Raw genomic sequence first — 16,434 nt, forward strand, 5'->3', positions numbered from 1 at the left:
TCTAATAATAGTTTTTCCACCATTCGATCCAATTTACTCAGACCTGCTCTGGGTCAACATGGATTTTTCCAAACTTTGTGGGAAATGTCATGACCAGCCATAAAGTTTTGCAGTAAACTATACTATACACAGCAGCATAGTTTACTATTCTATACTATACTATTCTATTCTATACTATACTATATTATATTATACTATACTATACCACAGCAGCATAGTTTACTATTCTATACTATACTATACTATACCACAGCAGCATAGTTTACTATTCTATACTATACTATGCTATACTATACTACAGCAGTATAGTTTACTATACTGTCTATACTACCTATAGTGTAACTATATACCACAGCCTCGCGTCTTTGTTTAATTGAAAAGGATATGTTCCAGCCCCGCAGTGGTGGTACAGGACTTTAATCCCAGCACTCTGGAGGCAGAGGCAGGTGGATATCTCTGAGTTCCAGGCCAGCCTGGTCTACAGAGCGAGTTCCAGGACAGCCATGGCTACACAGAGAAACCGTGTCTTCAAAAACAAAAACAGCAACAACAAAAAACACTTTAGAGAGAGAGAGAGAGAGAGAGAGAGAGAGAGAGAGAGAGAGAGAAGGATGTGTTCCTAGGATTGGAATGCTTATTTGGAGGGGTTGGGGGGAGGAGTGTCTTGACATTGAAGGCAACCGAGGTCACTGTCCATGCTTAAACCTGTAAATGAGAATGAGAGAGCCTGAGGTGGGCGCCTGTAACCTCAGCACCTGGAGACTGAGGTTCAAGACCAGACCGTACCTCAAAGAGAAAGGAAGGTTGACCAGTTTAAGGATGAAGTACCAGTTGTGAAGGGTTTAAGTGGAAGCCTAGAGCTTGTTACTGCTTTTGTTTGTTTGGGAAAGGTCTCCTTTAGCCCAGGCTGGCTCTGAGCTCCTCTCCAGCCTCCTACGTCCCCCACCTTCTAAGCGCTGGAATCGCAGATGTGAGCCCCTGCTCCTGGCAGGAGGCTGGTTTTCAAGGGCCCATGGACTGGGCTTCTCTGGGCCAGGCCAAGAACAGACACAGATATGGAACTGATGAAGCCCTTAAGGGCTGAGGACATTGGATGGAGTCTGTCATGCCGGGCTATACCCAAGAGGAGGCGCTCAAGCTTTCTCTTAACACACCTCATCCTGGACCAGCAACTGCCTCTCAGTCTCCAGAGCAGCAAGAAGTTGGAGAGGAATGGCAAGAGGCCCTGGATTCTCTGGCCACCTCAGCCCTCTCCATGAGCTTGCCTCTGGTTTTTTGTTTTGTTTTGTTTTTTGTTTTTTGTTTGTTTGTTTTTTGATGCTGGAGGCAGACTGTAGGAAAAGAGCTATCCTGAAGGCCCAGGGGCCAGACTGCAGAGCTCTGCAAATGCCTTCCTGGGCCTCTCTCGGCCCACCAGCCCCAAAGCCTGGACTGTGAGGTGCCTAGGTGCAGAGGGCCCTAGGGAAGTCACGCAGCTTCCTGGCTCCGCTCTACTGCTGCCCCCACACCCTTTGCTGAGGCCTGCAATGACCCTGACCATCATGGGCCCAGCTGATGGTCCTCTCTCCTCTTTGGGCCACAGGCTTCACTCTACTGCTGCCCCCACACCCTTTGCTGAGGCCTGCAATGACCCCGGCCATCATGGGCCCAGCTGATGGTCCTCTCTCCTCTTTGGGGTACACTGGCCTCTGACCTCCTCCTTCCTCTTCTGGCCCTTCCTCTTGTGCACCCTCTGCCCTCCATCCTCATGGCCCTCATCCTCCCAGTCCTGAGGGTTCCCTCTTCCAGCTTGCCCACATTCTCTGGCCCCGAGAGCTCCACGGTTTTCCTACTGAGCCTTTCCAGATCCGTTTCTCTCCATAGCGTCCTCTTTGCTTTGCTGCTGGGCTCCAGCCTGCATCCACGTGCTGGGGACAAGCCCCATCTTCCTCTCTGGACACAGAGAAGCTGCTGTGTTCTCTCCTTCTCCCCGATTCTCCCCAGCCCCCAATCCCTACATGCACAGGACAGGTCTCTGCGTTATAGTTCCACAGTGTACAGTGGGGCAGCGGTGGATGCTGAGAGAGATTCTAACAACGTGGGGCTCACCTGAAAGAAAAGCAATCCTCATTCTGAATCTTAAATTGTTTTATTATCACATTTACCTCTCTACGTATTTATGGTGTGTGTGTGTGCACACGCGCGAGCATGAGCACATGCACATGGAGACCAGAGGACAACTTGCAAGATTCCATTCACTCCTTCTATAGTGTCAATTCTAGAAATTGAACTGGGGCCGACAGTTGGGGGGCAAAGGCTATTAACCCTCTCAGCCATCTCGATGGTACGCTCTCCCTCCATCTTATTTCTCAAAAAAGAAAAAAAAAAAAAAAAGGATCTTCTGGATGCTTTTCAACTGAAACAGGTTAACTGAGTCCTAACCTTGTCCTGTCTTTGAATAACAGATAAATGACTTGAAAACTTTTCCTTTGTACTGCCATGGCACCTGTGCGTTCCTGCCTTCTCCCCACAGCCCTGCCCAGCTGGCAGGAGGAAGGTCAGCAAAGCTGCTGATAAGAGGAATATAAAGAGGGTTCGGCTCATGGCAAAGGGGCAGTGGTCTGCTCTCTCGGCAACATGTTACACTTCCTGGTGTTCGCTTCCCTGGTCCTGTATGGTGAGTGGCTCTTCTGGCCCGAGCTCTGAGGGAGGGGATTTGAGCAGGAGGGTCAGAAAGTCTCTAAGCCCAGGCTAGCTCTCTGTCTCAGAGGAAGGTGGAAAGCTGTGCCTGTCAATTTAGCAGAAACCCTCTGGAGCAGAAGAGAGGCCGGACTGAGGAGCTCTGACTGCCTGCCGGGCAGGTGCCTGCTGGGGGGCAGGTGCCTGACTAAGAAACATAACGAAGCCCCTTTAGTGGTTCCCCACCACCCCTCCCGACTGCTGTCCATGGCTTCTGGAGAATCCTGCCGAAGCATGGGGAGGGGGCTCCTCAAGGTGACCTGGAGCCAGGGAAGAGCATGGGCACCTGTGGGCCCCTCGCCTGCTGGTTTGGGAAAGGTCTCCCCCTGCCAGCCAGAGTTCTCGCACACCCCAGAGAAGCAGGAGGTGCTCTGAGGCTCTGTTTTCAAAAGAGGCAAAAGAGGCGCAGACAGCTCAGGGCTGGGCCCCCGGGCCTGTTGCGGAGAGCTGAGAATTTGCAGACAAAGCTAACAGTCTTCAAAGCCAGGCTGCTGCTCCCACCCCCGCCCCACTGACCCCATGCTTAGTCATCACCCACTTTTCTTTCTTCCGCCCCACAAAGGACACAGCACCCAGGACTTTCCAGAAACCAACGCACGGGTGGTTGGAGGGACTGAGGTCCAGAGGAACTCTTGGCCATCTCAGGTGGGTGGTTCCTCCTGCCCAGGCTTCTACCCAAGCCAGGAATGCTGTGTATGCCCTCCCCCGAAACATTTTATTTTTACATGTATATGTGTGTTTACCCTCAGGCAGAGCTCCCTTGCCGTCTAATTCTGAATTTTAAAGATGTGTGGGACCAGACTGAGGTGGAACTCTAAATGCAAAAGACTTGTGGAGAGGGAACTTATACACCAGTCTCAATGGGCGTGTGTGTGTGTGTGTGTGTGTGTGTGTGTGTGTGTGTGTGAGAGAGAGAGAGAGAGAGAGAGAGAGAGAGAGAGAGAGAGAGAGAGAGAGAGAGAGAGAGGAACAGAGACAGAGACAGAGACAGACAGACAGACAGACACAGAGAAAGTACCAGAACGCCACAGGGCAGCTAGAGCCTTCCATGATGTTTGCGGCAGACTCCCATGTTCCAGCCAGCACCGACCCCTCCCTCCCTCACTGACCTCTCAACCTTCCAGCTCATTCTCCATCTCCACCTCCCACCTTACCACAGGGTGCTGGGAATCGCAGGTGCTCACCACCACATCCAGGTTTGGGTTTGTGGTGTGGGACAGGGTCTCGCCATGTTAGCCCCGGCCGGCCCAGAACTGGCAATATAGACCAGGCTGATCTCGAACACACAGACTCTGCCTCCCAAGTGCTGGGATGAACACACCAGTCCCTCGAGTGGGTTCTGAGGATCCATACGCAGGCCATCAGGTTTGCGTAACCAGTGATTTTACTTGTGACCCAAACCTCGTTCCTTCTTTCTGTAGTGAGGGCTTGAACCCAGGACCTCGCTGGTGCCTCTGAGGTACATCCTCTCCTCACAAGCTGTTTTCATTATTCCTGTGACAGCCAGTGTGACACAGTCACAGACTATGTGCCAGGTGGACCCCAAAGGCGCCACATGCCCTAAAACACACATGCATTGACTACCTCACAGTGTGCCCCAAACACAGGGGCTAGTGTTTCCACATCCTTTTTAAATTTTATTTATTTTTATTTCCTATGCACTGGTGTTTGGCCTGCATGTATGTCTGTGTGAGGGTGTTGGATCCTCTGGAACTGGAGCTACAGACAGTTGTGAGCTGCCATGTGGGTGCTGGGAATTGAACTTGGATTCTCAGGAAGAACAACCAGCGCTCTTAACCACTGAGCCACCTCTCCAGCCGCACCTTTCCACATCCTCAACAGGACACTTGAGCCTGACTTAATGCAGATATAAACACACAAAATCAGCACACTAGCTGCTCACCAGTCCTAACTTCCAGAGGAATTCTGCAATTACAATTAAATTTAACTTACAGCAGTCTGAACCCAATTTTCAGAAGTAGATCTATTGTATAAAATGAGAAAACACAAACTGATTTTTTTAAAAACATATTCCATTGGCATTCTAAGTCCTCCCCGATGTGGGAGGCCGGGGTACTTCTAGAAGACACTGAAGAGGGGACCCTGAGACCTGAACCTGTAGGGCTCGGCTGAAGGAGCAACGCTTGGCTCCCTTTTGGAAAGGAGAGAGAAAAGAATCTGAGTTTTAACCCACGGCAGCATCCTAGTGTTGAGATGCCTAAGATGCCTGTGTGTGCCTTTGCTTTCTCATGTGTGTAGCAAATGTCACCAAACAGTGGAGACTCTTTCCAGCCGACCCCAGAAGCGACTAATACCTCTTCTCAGCAAGCCGCTTCCAGCCGGTCCAGAGCCATCGGCCGAGGGGGAGATGGGTCTGCTATCCCCGGTCCAGGGTCCAGAGCCATCGGCCGAGGGGGAGATGGGTCTGCTATCCCCGGTCCAGGAAGTTAGAGAATGTTTTGAATAATGTCAGGAGTTTTAGACGATGACTCCAGCCTCCCTGCTTTCTTCCCTCCTGACTAGATTTCCCTCCAGTACCGTTCTGGAGGGTTGTGGTACCACACCTGCGGAGGAACGCTCATCCGACGCAACTGGGTGATGACGGCCGCTCACTGCGTGGACAGGTGAGGAGCAGTCGGTTTCCGCGCCCCTGGGAGGACTCGACTGACCCTTCTGGAAGAACGTGTAACTTGGACTTCTCCGGGCAGGGCTGGCAGAGGGTCACCGCTGAGCCCAATTGTGTTTGGGGGTCACTGAGGGGACAATATAGAGGAAGTACAAGCTTTGGAGTCCAGCAGGTCCAGATTCAAATCCCGTTCCCGTATCTATGGCCATGTGACCTTCTCTGCTCTCCCAGTCTCTCATCTCTGAAGTGGGAAAATAACACAGAGAACGGAGGAGACACTTAAAGACTGACTCAGTGTCTGAGTACTGGTCAATTTTCCCTGCTTGCAACAAGCAAGTTTCCTTTTTAAAATGTTGGAATGTGTTATTATTATTACTATTATTATTGATATTGTTGTTGTTGTTGTGTGTGTGTGTGAATGTGTGTGTGCAGGATGCGGGGAGGGGGCGCACACGGCATGATGTACATGCAGAGATCAGAGGACAACTGTGTGGAGCTGATTTTCCCATCCCAGGCCCAGAACCCAGGTTACCTGCTTGCATAACAAGTGCCCTTATCCGCTGGACCATCCCTCCCTGCCCGGTTCCCAGACTTGAACACATTAGAATCACACGGGAAGCACATAGAACCAGTTGGTGGGTCCCCTCAGCAGAGTTCCGATACGGCACGTCCCGGGTGAGGCCTGATGAGTGTATTTGTGGGGGCGGGAGGGGGGGCATGCGTGTGTGTACGAGCGTATACAGGTGTGTGATTGCCCACATGGGCCTTTGGGTAGGTCAGAGGTCAACATCGGAATGTCTTCCTCGATCACGTCACCTGATCTTTTGGAAGAGTCGCTGTTGAACCTGGGACTTGATGTTTTTGCTAGGCTGGGCAGCGAGGCCCTGGGACGCAGCTCTGCCTCTGAGCTGGGGTCAGAGGCCTCTATCTCCTCAGGCTTGCACAGTGAACCTTTCCCACTGAGCCGTCTCCCCAGACCCCAACAAGTTTCCAGGTGACTGTAAGCATGGTCCAGGACCACACTTTCGGAGTTACTGATCTAGATTGTATATAGTGATGTACGTCTGTAACCCTGGTACAGGAGGCTGAGGCAGGAGGATTGAGAGTTTGAAGCCAGCCTGGGATGAGACCCTGTCTAAACCAACAACAACAACACGTGTGTGTGTGTGTGTGTGTGTGTGTGTGTGTGTGTGTGTGTGTGTGTGTGTAACCAATAAGTTTATTTCCCTCACGGATAGGTGCCGTCGGGTACTATCATATTCAACTTATACTGTTAGCTTAATAAACTGAGAATGTGCAGCTGGTTGGTTTTTTTTTTTCTGCTGCCACAAGTTGGTAACTTTAGGGAATGGGGGGACTTGCTGTGTCCTAACCTTTTGCCCTCCTGTGTGTGTCCGTCCCAAAAGTAAACTGTCACCACTGCCCTCCTCTCCTCTAAGGGGGGACAGCGGTCCCTCAGGCTTCCTCCTCTCTCTCCAGCCAGATGACTTTCCGTGTGGTTGTTGGCGATCACAACCTGAGCCAGAACGATGGCACAGAGCAGTACGTGAGCGTTCAGAAGATCGTGGTGCACCCCAGCTGGAACAAGGACAACGTGGCTGCGGGGTAGGCAGGACACTAAACCGGCTGTGCGCTGGGGTGGGGACCCCCGCCTGGCCACTGGGCCCCCGTTTCCCTCACTTGTTCTCAGAGGGTGGGGGGTAGGGGGGGAGTGGGGTGATGGAGGGATGGCCTGAAACTTCCTGTGTGGCTTTTGTAGCCTGGCCTTGTTGAGTGGAGCCTGGAAGACAGCCCCATGTCCTGCCTCAGGCCATGTGCTGGCCTCTCGGCCAGGAGCACACCTGAATGCCTGAAGAGCTTCGGGTTTATCTCTTGTGGGTGGGGCCGCACAGCTGGATCATGGGAGGACTTGTCTGTTTTAATGTCTCCATTTTTCTGGGGGTGGGTGTTTTGGTTTGGTTTTGGTCTTTGGAGAGTCTCTCATGTAACTCAAGCTGGCCTTGAACTCACCGTGTAGCCGAGGTTGCTTGCACCCTGCCTCCTCCCGAGTGCAGGGGTTCTAGGATCTCAGCACCACCCAGGGCTTTGTTTGTTCTTTGTTATTTACGCCCTCTGTGGAATATACTTCATCCATACAAGGAAATTTTGTTTCGTTTTGGTTTGGCTTTGGTGTGGGAAAAGGAACCTAGAGCCTTGAAAATACCAGGCAAGTACTCAACCCCTGAGCCCCACCCCAGCCCTGGGGAATTTTCTTAAGGTGGGTTGTAAAGTTTTGGAAAGGTAATCATTAACTTGGTAGTTAGGGAGCTGCCCTTAATGGGACAGTCTGGTAAGCCCAGCACTTGAAAGGCTAAGGCAGGATCATCAGCAGTTCAAAGTCATTATCAACTACATGGTCAGAACAAAGACAGCCTGTGATCAGAACGACCCAGGTTCTAAAACACCTAGCCCCATGTCTACCAAAAAATAAATAAAAAGTAACACAAGAGCCGGGAGGTAATTCAGTGGCAAAGTGCCTGCCTGACATGCTTGAGGCTCTGGTTCAATCCCTGGCACTAGAAAAAAAAAAAAATGGTGGTCACAGAAGGGGATGTTGGTGCAAGATTGTGACCCAGTCCAACACCGGCCTACGTGTGACCCTGAGCGTGACGCCCCCCCCCCCAGCACCACAAAAGATTAAAAAGGTCTTCTGTTCTGTAGAGAGTGTAGGGGTGGCTTCAGGTAACTGGCATAATTCTGACAGATGTTTCAGACTCGTCCCTGTTGAGAACTCTGTAATGGAGATCACACCACCTGCGGGTTTTCATGGCTCTGGCTGTCCACCACCCCAGGGGGCGGAGCAGAGCCAGGCTGCAATTCCAGCGTCCTACCAGCAGGTGGTGCTGCTACTCATCGAATGTCCCGCAACCAACTGCTTCCGAGTTTACCCCTCCTTTAAGTGTGTGTGTCTGTTTGTCTGTATGTGTGTGTCTGTGTCTGTGCGTGTGTGTGTCTGTGTGTCTGTGTGTCTGTGTGTCTGTGTGTTCACGTGTGTGCAGGTCCAGAAGTCATCAGATTGCCCAGAGCTGGAGTTACAGGCAGCTGGTGCTCAGGACTGGACTTGAGTCCTGTGAACAGCAGACCTGACCGTGGGTAAGCCACCTCCGTCTCTCCCACAGCTATGACATCGCCCTGCTGCGCTTGGCCCAGAGTGTCACACTCAATAACTACATCCAGCTGGGGGTTCTGCCCCAGGAGGGAACCACCCTGGCAAACAACACTCCCTGCTACATCACAGGCTGGGGAAAGACCAAAAGTAAGTCGTACATGCTCCCACCGTACACCACTGGGATGTTGATGAAATGGGTGAGCTCCTTGGGCATTATTTTCTATGGTTCTAGACATTTACAGCCAGAGACAGACGACCTAGAGAACCACAGATCAAATCACTGATGCAGTTGAGTCAGAGGTTCACAGACTCTCATAACCAAAGAAAGAAAAGAAAAACTTAGCAGAGAAATTATTTTGTGCTGGCCCTTATCTTATGCATTAGGAAATTGGGCAGAAAAGAAAGCAAAGCACTTGGTCATGTGACTGGTTACAGGTCTCTGCCCCTGCACAGACAGGTACCCCACTGAACTGAAGTACACAGACCTGGGTGGCTGCAGATCCAGTCACAGGGCAGAGGAGGCCTCTGGTCCCCTCTCCACATCTTGGCGGGAATGTTACCCAAATGACGTGGAAAGATGGGAGAGCTGTGAACAGAGGCGTTAGGAACGTGGAAACAGAAGCCTGGCAGCCACAGGCAGGAGGCGGGTTCCGGGAGAAGAGTCGAGGCCTTACTTGAGCACAGTCTATTGGGAAAGCCGGGGGCAGACACAGACAGGCCTCTAATCCAGCTCTCAGTTCCTGTAATAGCACCGTGGTTCTCCAACGGGAAAGGACCGTAAGGGCCTAGAGAAATGGCATCAGATGCAAAATGGCTGTGAAGACTCAAAGGAGCCAGATAAAGGAAAGCTGTACTAAGCTCCTTTTAAAAATGATTCGTGTTTATTGTTTTTAACTATGCATGTGTACGTGTCTGCACATGTACGAAGTGCAGGGCCTGCAGAGTTCAGAAGAGGGTGTTTGCCCAGAAGGGTGCTGGGAACTGAACTCAGGTCCTCGTCAAGAACAGCAAGGGCTCTTAACCAATGAGTCATCTCTCCAACCCCTGAACTCAGCTCTTAGGAAGTGGGGATAAATCGCTGTGGCACAGGCCTCTGGTCCCAGCACTCAGAGCCCAGAAGCAGGCGGATCTCTGTGAGTTCAAGGCCAGTTCTAGGACAGCTAGGGCTACAGAGTGAGACCCTGTAGAAGAAAGAAGAGGAGGAGGGGGAGGAGGAGGAGGGGGAGGAGGGGGGCGGAGGAGAAGGAAGAGAGGGCAGTAAGACGCTGGCTACCTGAGCTGTGGAAGGATTCCTCCCTGTGCTGACTTCCAACGTGCCGTCCCGTTCAGCCGACGGGCAGCTGTCTCAGAGCCTGCAGCAGGCATACCTGCCCAGCGTGGACTATACCATCTGCTCCAGCTCCTCTTACTGGGGCTCCACAGTGAAGAGGACCATGGTGTGTGCCGGGGGAGACGGGGTCCGCTCGGGATGCCAGGTGAGTGCCCGCCGTGAGCCCCTCTGGACTCTCCGCCTTTTGCTCGCCCTCAGTCCCTCACCTACTCTTGCACCCATGGATGGACTCAGCTGTCTACTCTGTCTCAGGACCTCAAAGTGGGAAGGACTATGAAAATGCCTCGTTCCTTAGCCTTACCTCAAAAGCTGCTCTGGGGCCCTAACGCTCCCGTGCTTATGTACGTGTATAGTCTTTAGAAGTTGCTTGTGACCTAAATTCTTTTAACGGTAGCTGTGGGGCTGGGCCTGTGGGGAGGGTGGAGGTTAACTGTGTGAAAGGCAGCTTCCAATCCCATTGTACATCCCCTTTTCTTGCACGTCCTCGCCGCTGCCCTTTCCTCTGGTGTTGGCAGGAGTGGGTGCAGGTGGGCACAGCAGAGGCACCCGCACCAAGCAGTTCTATGTCTTACACAGTGCAGAGAATTCTCAACTCAGATAAGACATATCACAGTAAACCATATCACAGGTTGCTCAGTGCTTCAACCTGGGTGCATGTCTCACACATGCCAGGAACTGTGCTGGGTGCTGGGAATCCAGAGAGGGTTAAACAAGGACAAGTGAGCCAGGCGGCGGCGGTGGCACATGCCTTTAATCCCAGCACTCGGGAGGCAGAGCCAGGCAGATCTCTGTGAGTTCGAGGCCAGCTTGGACTACAGAATGAGATCCAGGACCGGCACCAAAACTACACAGAGAAACCCTGTCTCGAAAAAAGGAAAGAAAGGAAGGAAGGGAGGGAGGGAGGGAGGGAGGGAGAAAGAGAGAAAGAGAGAAAGAGAGAAAGAAAGAAAGAAAGAAAGAAAGAAAGAAAGAAAGAAAGAAAGAAAGAAAGAAAGAAAGGCAAGTGAAGGAACCTAGAGCAGTATGGCGTTGTATCGCTGCGGAACCAAGGGTGGTGTCGTAACACTGTGGCTAAACATTTTGGTAAAGACAAACAGAGTCACATGGCGGCCCCCGATAGTCACTACCTCTCTCTGTCTGCTGGAGTCGGGAAAGACCTACCTTCCCCGAGAACTGCAAGGAGTCTTGAAGGTTCAGACCAGTGACCCAGGTGAAAAGAGGAAAGTCACTCAGAGGAAGGGGCGACATGGAGGAAGACATCCGGCTCACAGCACCAGGGGAACAAGAGGTCTTTCCCTTCGGCTAGAACGAGCTAGGATCAGAGGCGCCCAAGCCATGTCCAGCCTGCCACCTGGTTGTCTATGGCCGGTGAGCTATTGGCTATGGTTATAACCTTTGGAAATGGTTAAAAAAAAAAAAAACCCAAAGGATAATCTTCCAGCTGTGAGCCCAATGACACAAGCATAAAGCCTGGGTTCCCTCAGTGTCACATAGATGGGACGTGGATGTGTGTGTGTCTATAATCCTAGCACTGGGGAGGCAGGACGGAGGCCCAGAGCATCAAGATCATCTTGGGCTACAAAGCCAGGTCAAGACCAGCCCAGGATACTTGAGATATTATCTTGAGAACAGAAAAAAAATAAAACAAGAAAATGGAGCTTGGGAGAGAAAGCCAGGTGAGATGCCCTTGGGAACAAATGTGATCCCTCACCTCAAGGAAAAGTTGCGGAATAGTAAAGAGAGTGGGTTGGGAAAGATCCACAAGAACAGGAAGGCTTGACTGTTCCAGGGGTGAGTGGAGGAGAGAGAACACACCCAGATCCAAGGGAGGGCTGTAGACGAGAGAGAAAAGCATGCAACCGGATCTACAGACCCGGAGAGAGACTGACACGTCATCCCCTAGCTGCGATGGATGAGGGCTGTAACTGTTGGTCATGGCCAGAGTATCTGTAGACGGTGAGGTCAGAAACACAGTTGACAGGTAAGGATGGAAAGACATTCTTCAGGGAATGTGGGTCACTCTTCAAGAACCTGGACGACATTAGAGACCGCAGTCGTGGAAAGACGGCTCTTTCACTGGGGAAGGAAATTGAGTGACAATGGGCAGAGAGGAAGGTGTCCTGGAGACCAAGAAGGATAATGGACGGCCCACGATCCCAGGAAGGAAGGGAGGAATGGAATGGGAATCAGAGTCCAGGTGGAGCTGGCTTTAACTGGGGGCGGGGAGTGGGAGGTGGCAGATGTTCCCAGAACGTGAACAGGTTTGTAGGCAGGTGTTATGTTTTATTGCTTCTGGTTACTCATGAACTAGGAAGTCAGCTTGACTGCTTAAAATGAAGGGGCAAAGGTTGCGCATGCCTGGGATAATTACAGTGAGCGGGAAAGGCCTGTCCTTCATGGCGGTGAGGTTGGCCTAGGCTCCACTCACTCTTTCTCAGAGACCTAGTCAGAGGGGGTGGATTAATTCTGGACTGGGTTCTCTACCTGACCTAGTCAGAGGGGGTGGATTAGTTCTGGGCTGGGTTTTCTACCGGCCCGTGGCAACAGCACAGGAATTGATTGCAAGGCCCCAGCTTTGTGGAAGGGGCGGAGAAGTCTGCAGGAGGCTTGAGTGCTGGTTACAACAGGAGGGAAGGACCAACGGGTCTCGTGTAGCCAGTGCTTTTCCAGTTTCACTGCTAAAACTTTCACCGCTAAAACACTACGATGTCGGGCGTGGTGGCGCAGGCCTTTAATCCCGGCACTAGGGAGGCAGTGGCAAGTGGACCTTAGGGTTCAAGGCCAGCCTGGGGTACAAAGTAAGACCCTATCTCAAAATAAAAATAAATAACAAGAACAATAGTACTTTAAAAGAGAGACAGGCTAATGCACAGTACAACCAACTTCTTCCAGGTCTCCTTTCCTTCCTCAAGTCCTGAATAATTCACACACACACGCTCTCAAAGGGCCTTCAATTCTGAAGGTCTAGAGAATTTATTTTCCCCAAACTGATAAGTCTTTGTAATAAATGTGTCTCTGGATCCTTTCTTACTGGAGATCCCCCAGATAGTAGGCCTTTGAGGTTTTCAGAGGCCTAAGTGAGTCCCCTCCTCCTCCGGGAGGATCTGTGGCTCTCTCTGGCTTCAGTTTATACATCCACACCAGGTTCTTTTGCAGCTTCTCAGAACTTCTGACCTAGATCTCCAGCCACGCCTTCCATCTCGTCCAGCTCATTCCCTTCCCATGCCAGTCAGCATCAAGCCGTGGTGTCCTACACTCTCCGTTCTCCCCCATTCCATTAGTTCTGAAATACTCGCAGAAAATTGTTGGGGGGTGTGGTGGAGAGATGACTCTCTGGCCGCCCAACATCATTAACTTCAGCTCCAAGGGGTCTGGCGCCCTCTTCTGACCGCAGGGGGCTCTAGGCAGGCACGTGATGCAGACACACACACACACACACACACACACACACACACACACACAGGCAAAACATTTGCACACATGAAATAAATCTCAACTTTCCTCCCCTTGATTTGCTAGAGCATGGGTAGGAGAGATTTGGTTGTGTGTGTGTGTGTGTGTGTGTGTGTGTGTGTGTGTAAAATCGTCTGAAAACATTTTTCCCTGAGTAGTCAGGGCTGCAGTGAGCTCTTTGAAGAATTAGCTCCAGTTTTAATTTTCTGGTCACTTCCCCTAGCTCTTCTTGTGCGTGTTTCTCTGTGTGTGCAAGTGTGTGTTGGGGGGGGGGGCAGAGGACAACCTGTGATGTCATTTTCAGCCACTGTCTACCTTTATTTTTGAGACAAGGTCACTTACTACCCCCTAATTTACAAAATAAGCTAAGGTCCAGGGTCTGCCTGCCTTCACCTCCCCAGCACTGAGATTATAGGGGGCTTTTTTTTATTTTTTAAATCTGGATTCTGAGGATCAAATCCAGGTCTTTGTGTTGACTTTAACCACCTTCCAAACTGAGCAATCTCCCCACCTCCTTTTCTTCTGAAGTTTAATTTTTATTAATGTTAAACATATTGCTTGTGTTCTCAAATGAGACTACGCATCTTAATAGTGAATAGTAGAAAAGAACAAGACAGTCATTTGTCGTATTGACACCATCCCCTCCCCAGAGGACACCACTTTCAGCTAACCTTTTTTTTTTTTTTTTTTTGGTCAGGGACTCTCTATAAAGCTCAAACTGGTCTGGAACTCACTATGTAACTCAAGCTGGCCTCAAACTCACAGATTCCTAAACTCTAGGATTACAGGCATGTGCCACCATGTCAGCTCAGCTAACCTTTTGAAATCTGCTTCCATAGGTTAAATATATTAGCATACATTTACACGCACGCACGCACAGGGCTAGAGAGATGGCTCAGCTTCTTGCTCCTCCAGAGAACCAGAGTTCAGTTCCCAGCACCTGTCAGGTGCCTTACAAGCTACACTTGCCCATATCTCCGGATCCAGGGGGCCAGACTCTCTCTGGCCTCCACATGTGCATACACATAATAAAAAGTTAAAAGTAAATTCAGCCAGGCATGTAGTTCATGCCTTAAAAAGCTAATTAAAAATAAATGTATGTATGGGCACTGTGGGCATGTCTGGCCCTTGGGGAGGCAGCAGAGTCATGGACAGTGGGAAGCCACCACATGGGTGCTGGGAACAGAACTGGGAGTCTCTTTGAGAGCAGCAAGTGTTCTTAGCTACTGGGCCATCTCTCCGGTCCCCTCAAAGCCCTGTCTGGAGAAAGAGAAGGGGACAGGGAGAGAGGAGGGGGAGAGAGAGACTCGTGCGTGCCTAGCCTGTGTGAAGGAAGCCATGGGGTCCACTTCTAGTCCCACCTGAGCAAACAGCAGCAAGTGTTAGAGCCAGTCAGCAAGCTGGCTCAGCAAGCCTGCCAGCCTGAGTTCAGCCCTCAGGACCCGCCATGTGGAAGGAGGGCGCCAACTGCGGAAAGTCCTCCTCTGACGGCCCTGGGGAAGAGCGGCAGAGATCTGAACCTGCGGGCCACCCCTGTTCCCACCGCGGGGTCCAAGTTGGACCTCCACTTCCTGTGCATCCACACAATGGAAGTCTTCCTCTCTCAAGGCCATCCTTAACCCCACCCCACCCCACCCCTGCAGCACTCATGTCCTGCCTCGGATTTGGGGGTCGGTGTCTCATTGCTATCTTTCCCCTCCAGAGTGGTGCATATAACTTCAAGTTATTATTGCTTTTTTAAAGTGTGTGCGTGTGTGTGTGTGTGTGTGTGTGTGTGTGTGTGTGTGTGTGCTCGCACCTGCGCCCTGGCGCACAAGTGGGAAGTAAGTGAGCTGCACTTTTGGAATCCTGTTGCTCTTTCTGGCAGGGTGACTCTGGAGGTCCTCTCCACTGCTTGGTGAATGGCCAGTATTCTGTCCATGGAGTGACCAGCTTTGTGTCCAAACTGGGCTGTAACGTCTCTAGGAAGCCCACAGTCTTCACGAGAGTCTCTGCTTACATCTCCTGGATGAATAATGTGAGTTCCTGAAAATGCTGAGCTGAGGCTCCCCCGTGACCCAGGCAGTGTCTGCCTTCGGCAGGGAACCCCAGGCTGGGGAAGCCTTGTCTCCCTAACTCCCTTCCCTCCCTCCACAGGGGCTCCCCTTCACACCCCTCGCCCTTTATAGTTTACTCTAATCGGAATCAAGCACACAGGTTGCTATCCGGAATCAAAGCCAAGGGGGGCGGGCTTCAGAAAGACCCGCACTCCAAGCACCCAGCTCTCCCTGAAGCGTGCCCTAATTTTCACCTGTGAAAGATGTCTTACTGCCTAGCTGTTCTAGCCAGGGAGCCACACAGCACGTCACTGTGCCTTCCAGCCACCAACCACGTTCTGGATCCTTGCTCCATGAATCTTGGCTCACAGCCATTTTAACATCTGCCCTTGCCGGTCTTAGCTATGTGGCTAACCCTGAGGTGTCTTGTCACATAGGAACCCTGTTTTCTGTTGACCACCCCATAAACCAGTGCATTGCCATACTCACCTAGAAGCCCCAAGGAAGTCAAGTGGGCAGAGGTTACTGACTGAGAACATCTTTTCCTTCAGGTCATAGCCTCCAATTGAACATTTTCCCGAGTCAAGACAACGAGTCAACATTTGCCTTCCCAAGATGGTTCTTAGCTCTGCGATGAGACTTGAAGTCAGCAGGAAGGAAAGAGGGTTGGGGTCATCACTCGGTGGTAGAGCACTTGTTTAACATGTACCGAGCCCTGGGTTCATCCCCAACACTGCAACGGGGGGAGGGGGGGTGCGGGTGGTGTGGCTCAGCAGTGGAAGCCTTGTCTAGCATGTGAGAAGCCCTGGGTTGGGTTCTCCAGCACCCAGGGAAAGGAGGGGGTGGGGAGGAAAGACAATTCTGAGACTATTGAACCAGATACAGAAAGGCAAATAAAACTGAATGTATTATCACATTGCGTGTTTGTTTTTATGATTAAGCACCCTACAGGAAATCCAGTTGTGAGTCCTAAGGTGAATTTCACCACAACCATGGCCTGGCTCTTCCCTTTGCTCTGTATTGGGAACAAGTGCTCACTCCAAGGATGTCCTAGAGGTGTGGGGTTAGGAGGTCAGGTGCCAGCAGACTAAGGGAGCCGAGACAAAGTGGGAAGGGGAGGGAG

The 16,434-nt window shown here is 51.3% G+C and overlaps 1 protein-coding gene across 1 annotated transcript; it reads left to right on the forward strand.

Moving 5' to 3' along the window:
• The first annotated feature begins 610 nt into the window (after window positions 1-610).
• Window positions 611-16,227, forward strand: Cela1 (chymotrypsin like elastase 1). Its single transcript, XM_028874390.2, has 8 exons — window positions 611-2,656; window positions 3,281-3,363; window positions 5,242-5,342; window positions 6,824-6,949; window positions 8,503-8,639; window positions 9,822-9,967; window positions 15,143-15,292; window positions 15,863-16,227. Exons 1-8 carry the CDS (start codon window positions 2,617-2,619, stop codon window positions 15,878-15,880), a joined length of 801 nt encoding a protein of 266 aa, XP_028730223.1. The 5' UTR covers window positions 611-2,616; the 3' UTR covers window positions 15,881-16,227.
• Window positions 16,228-16,434: the final 207 nt, after the last annotated feature.

Source organism: Peromyscus leucopus, chromosome 20 (assembly GCF_004664715.2).
Source record: "Peromyscus leucopus breed LL Stock chromosome 20, UCI_PerLeu_2.1, whole genome shotgun sequence".
Classification (NCBI taxonomy): Eukaryota; Metazoa; Chordata; class Mammalia; order Rodentia; family Cricetidae; genus Peromyscus; species Peromyscus leucopus.

Bases quoted from the DNA above. Each gene is read 5' to 3' on its own strand.
- Cela1 (XM_028874390.2), top strand. From the start codon at position 2,617: ATGTTACACTTCCTGGTGTTCGCTTCCCTGGTCCTGTATG. The intron at 6,950-8,502 runs GTAGGCAGGACA...TCTCTCCCACAG, and splicing joins AAGGACAACGTGGCTGCGGG to CTATGACATCGCCCTGCTGC. The intron at 8,640-9,821 runs GTAAGTCGTACA...CGTCCCGTTCAG, and splicing joins AGGCTGGGGAAAGACCAAAA to CCGACGGGCAGCTGTCTCAG.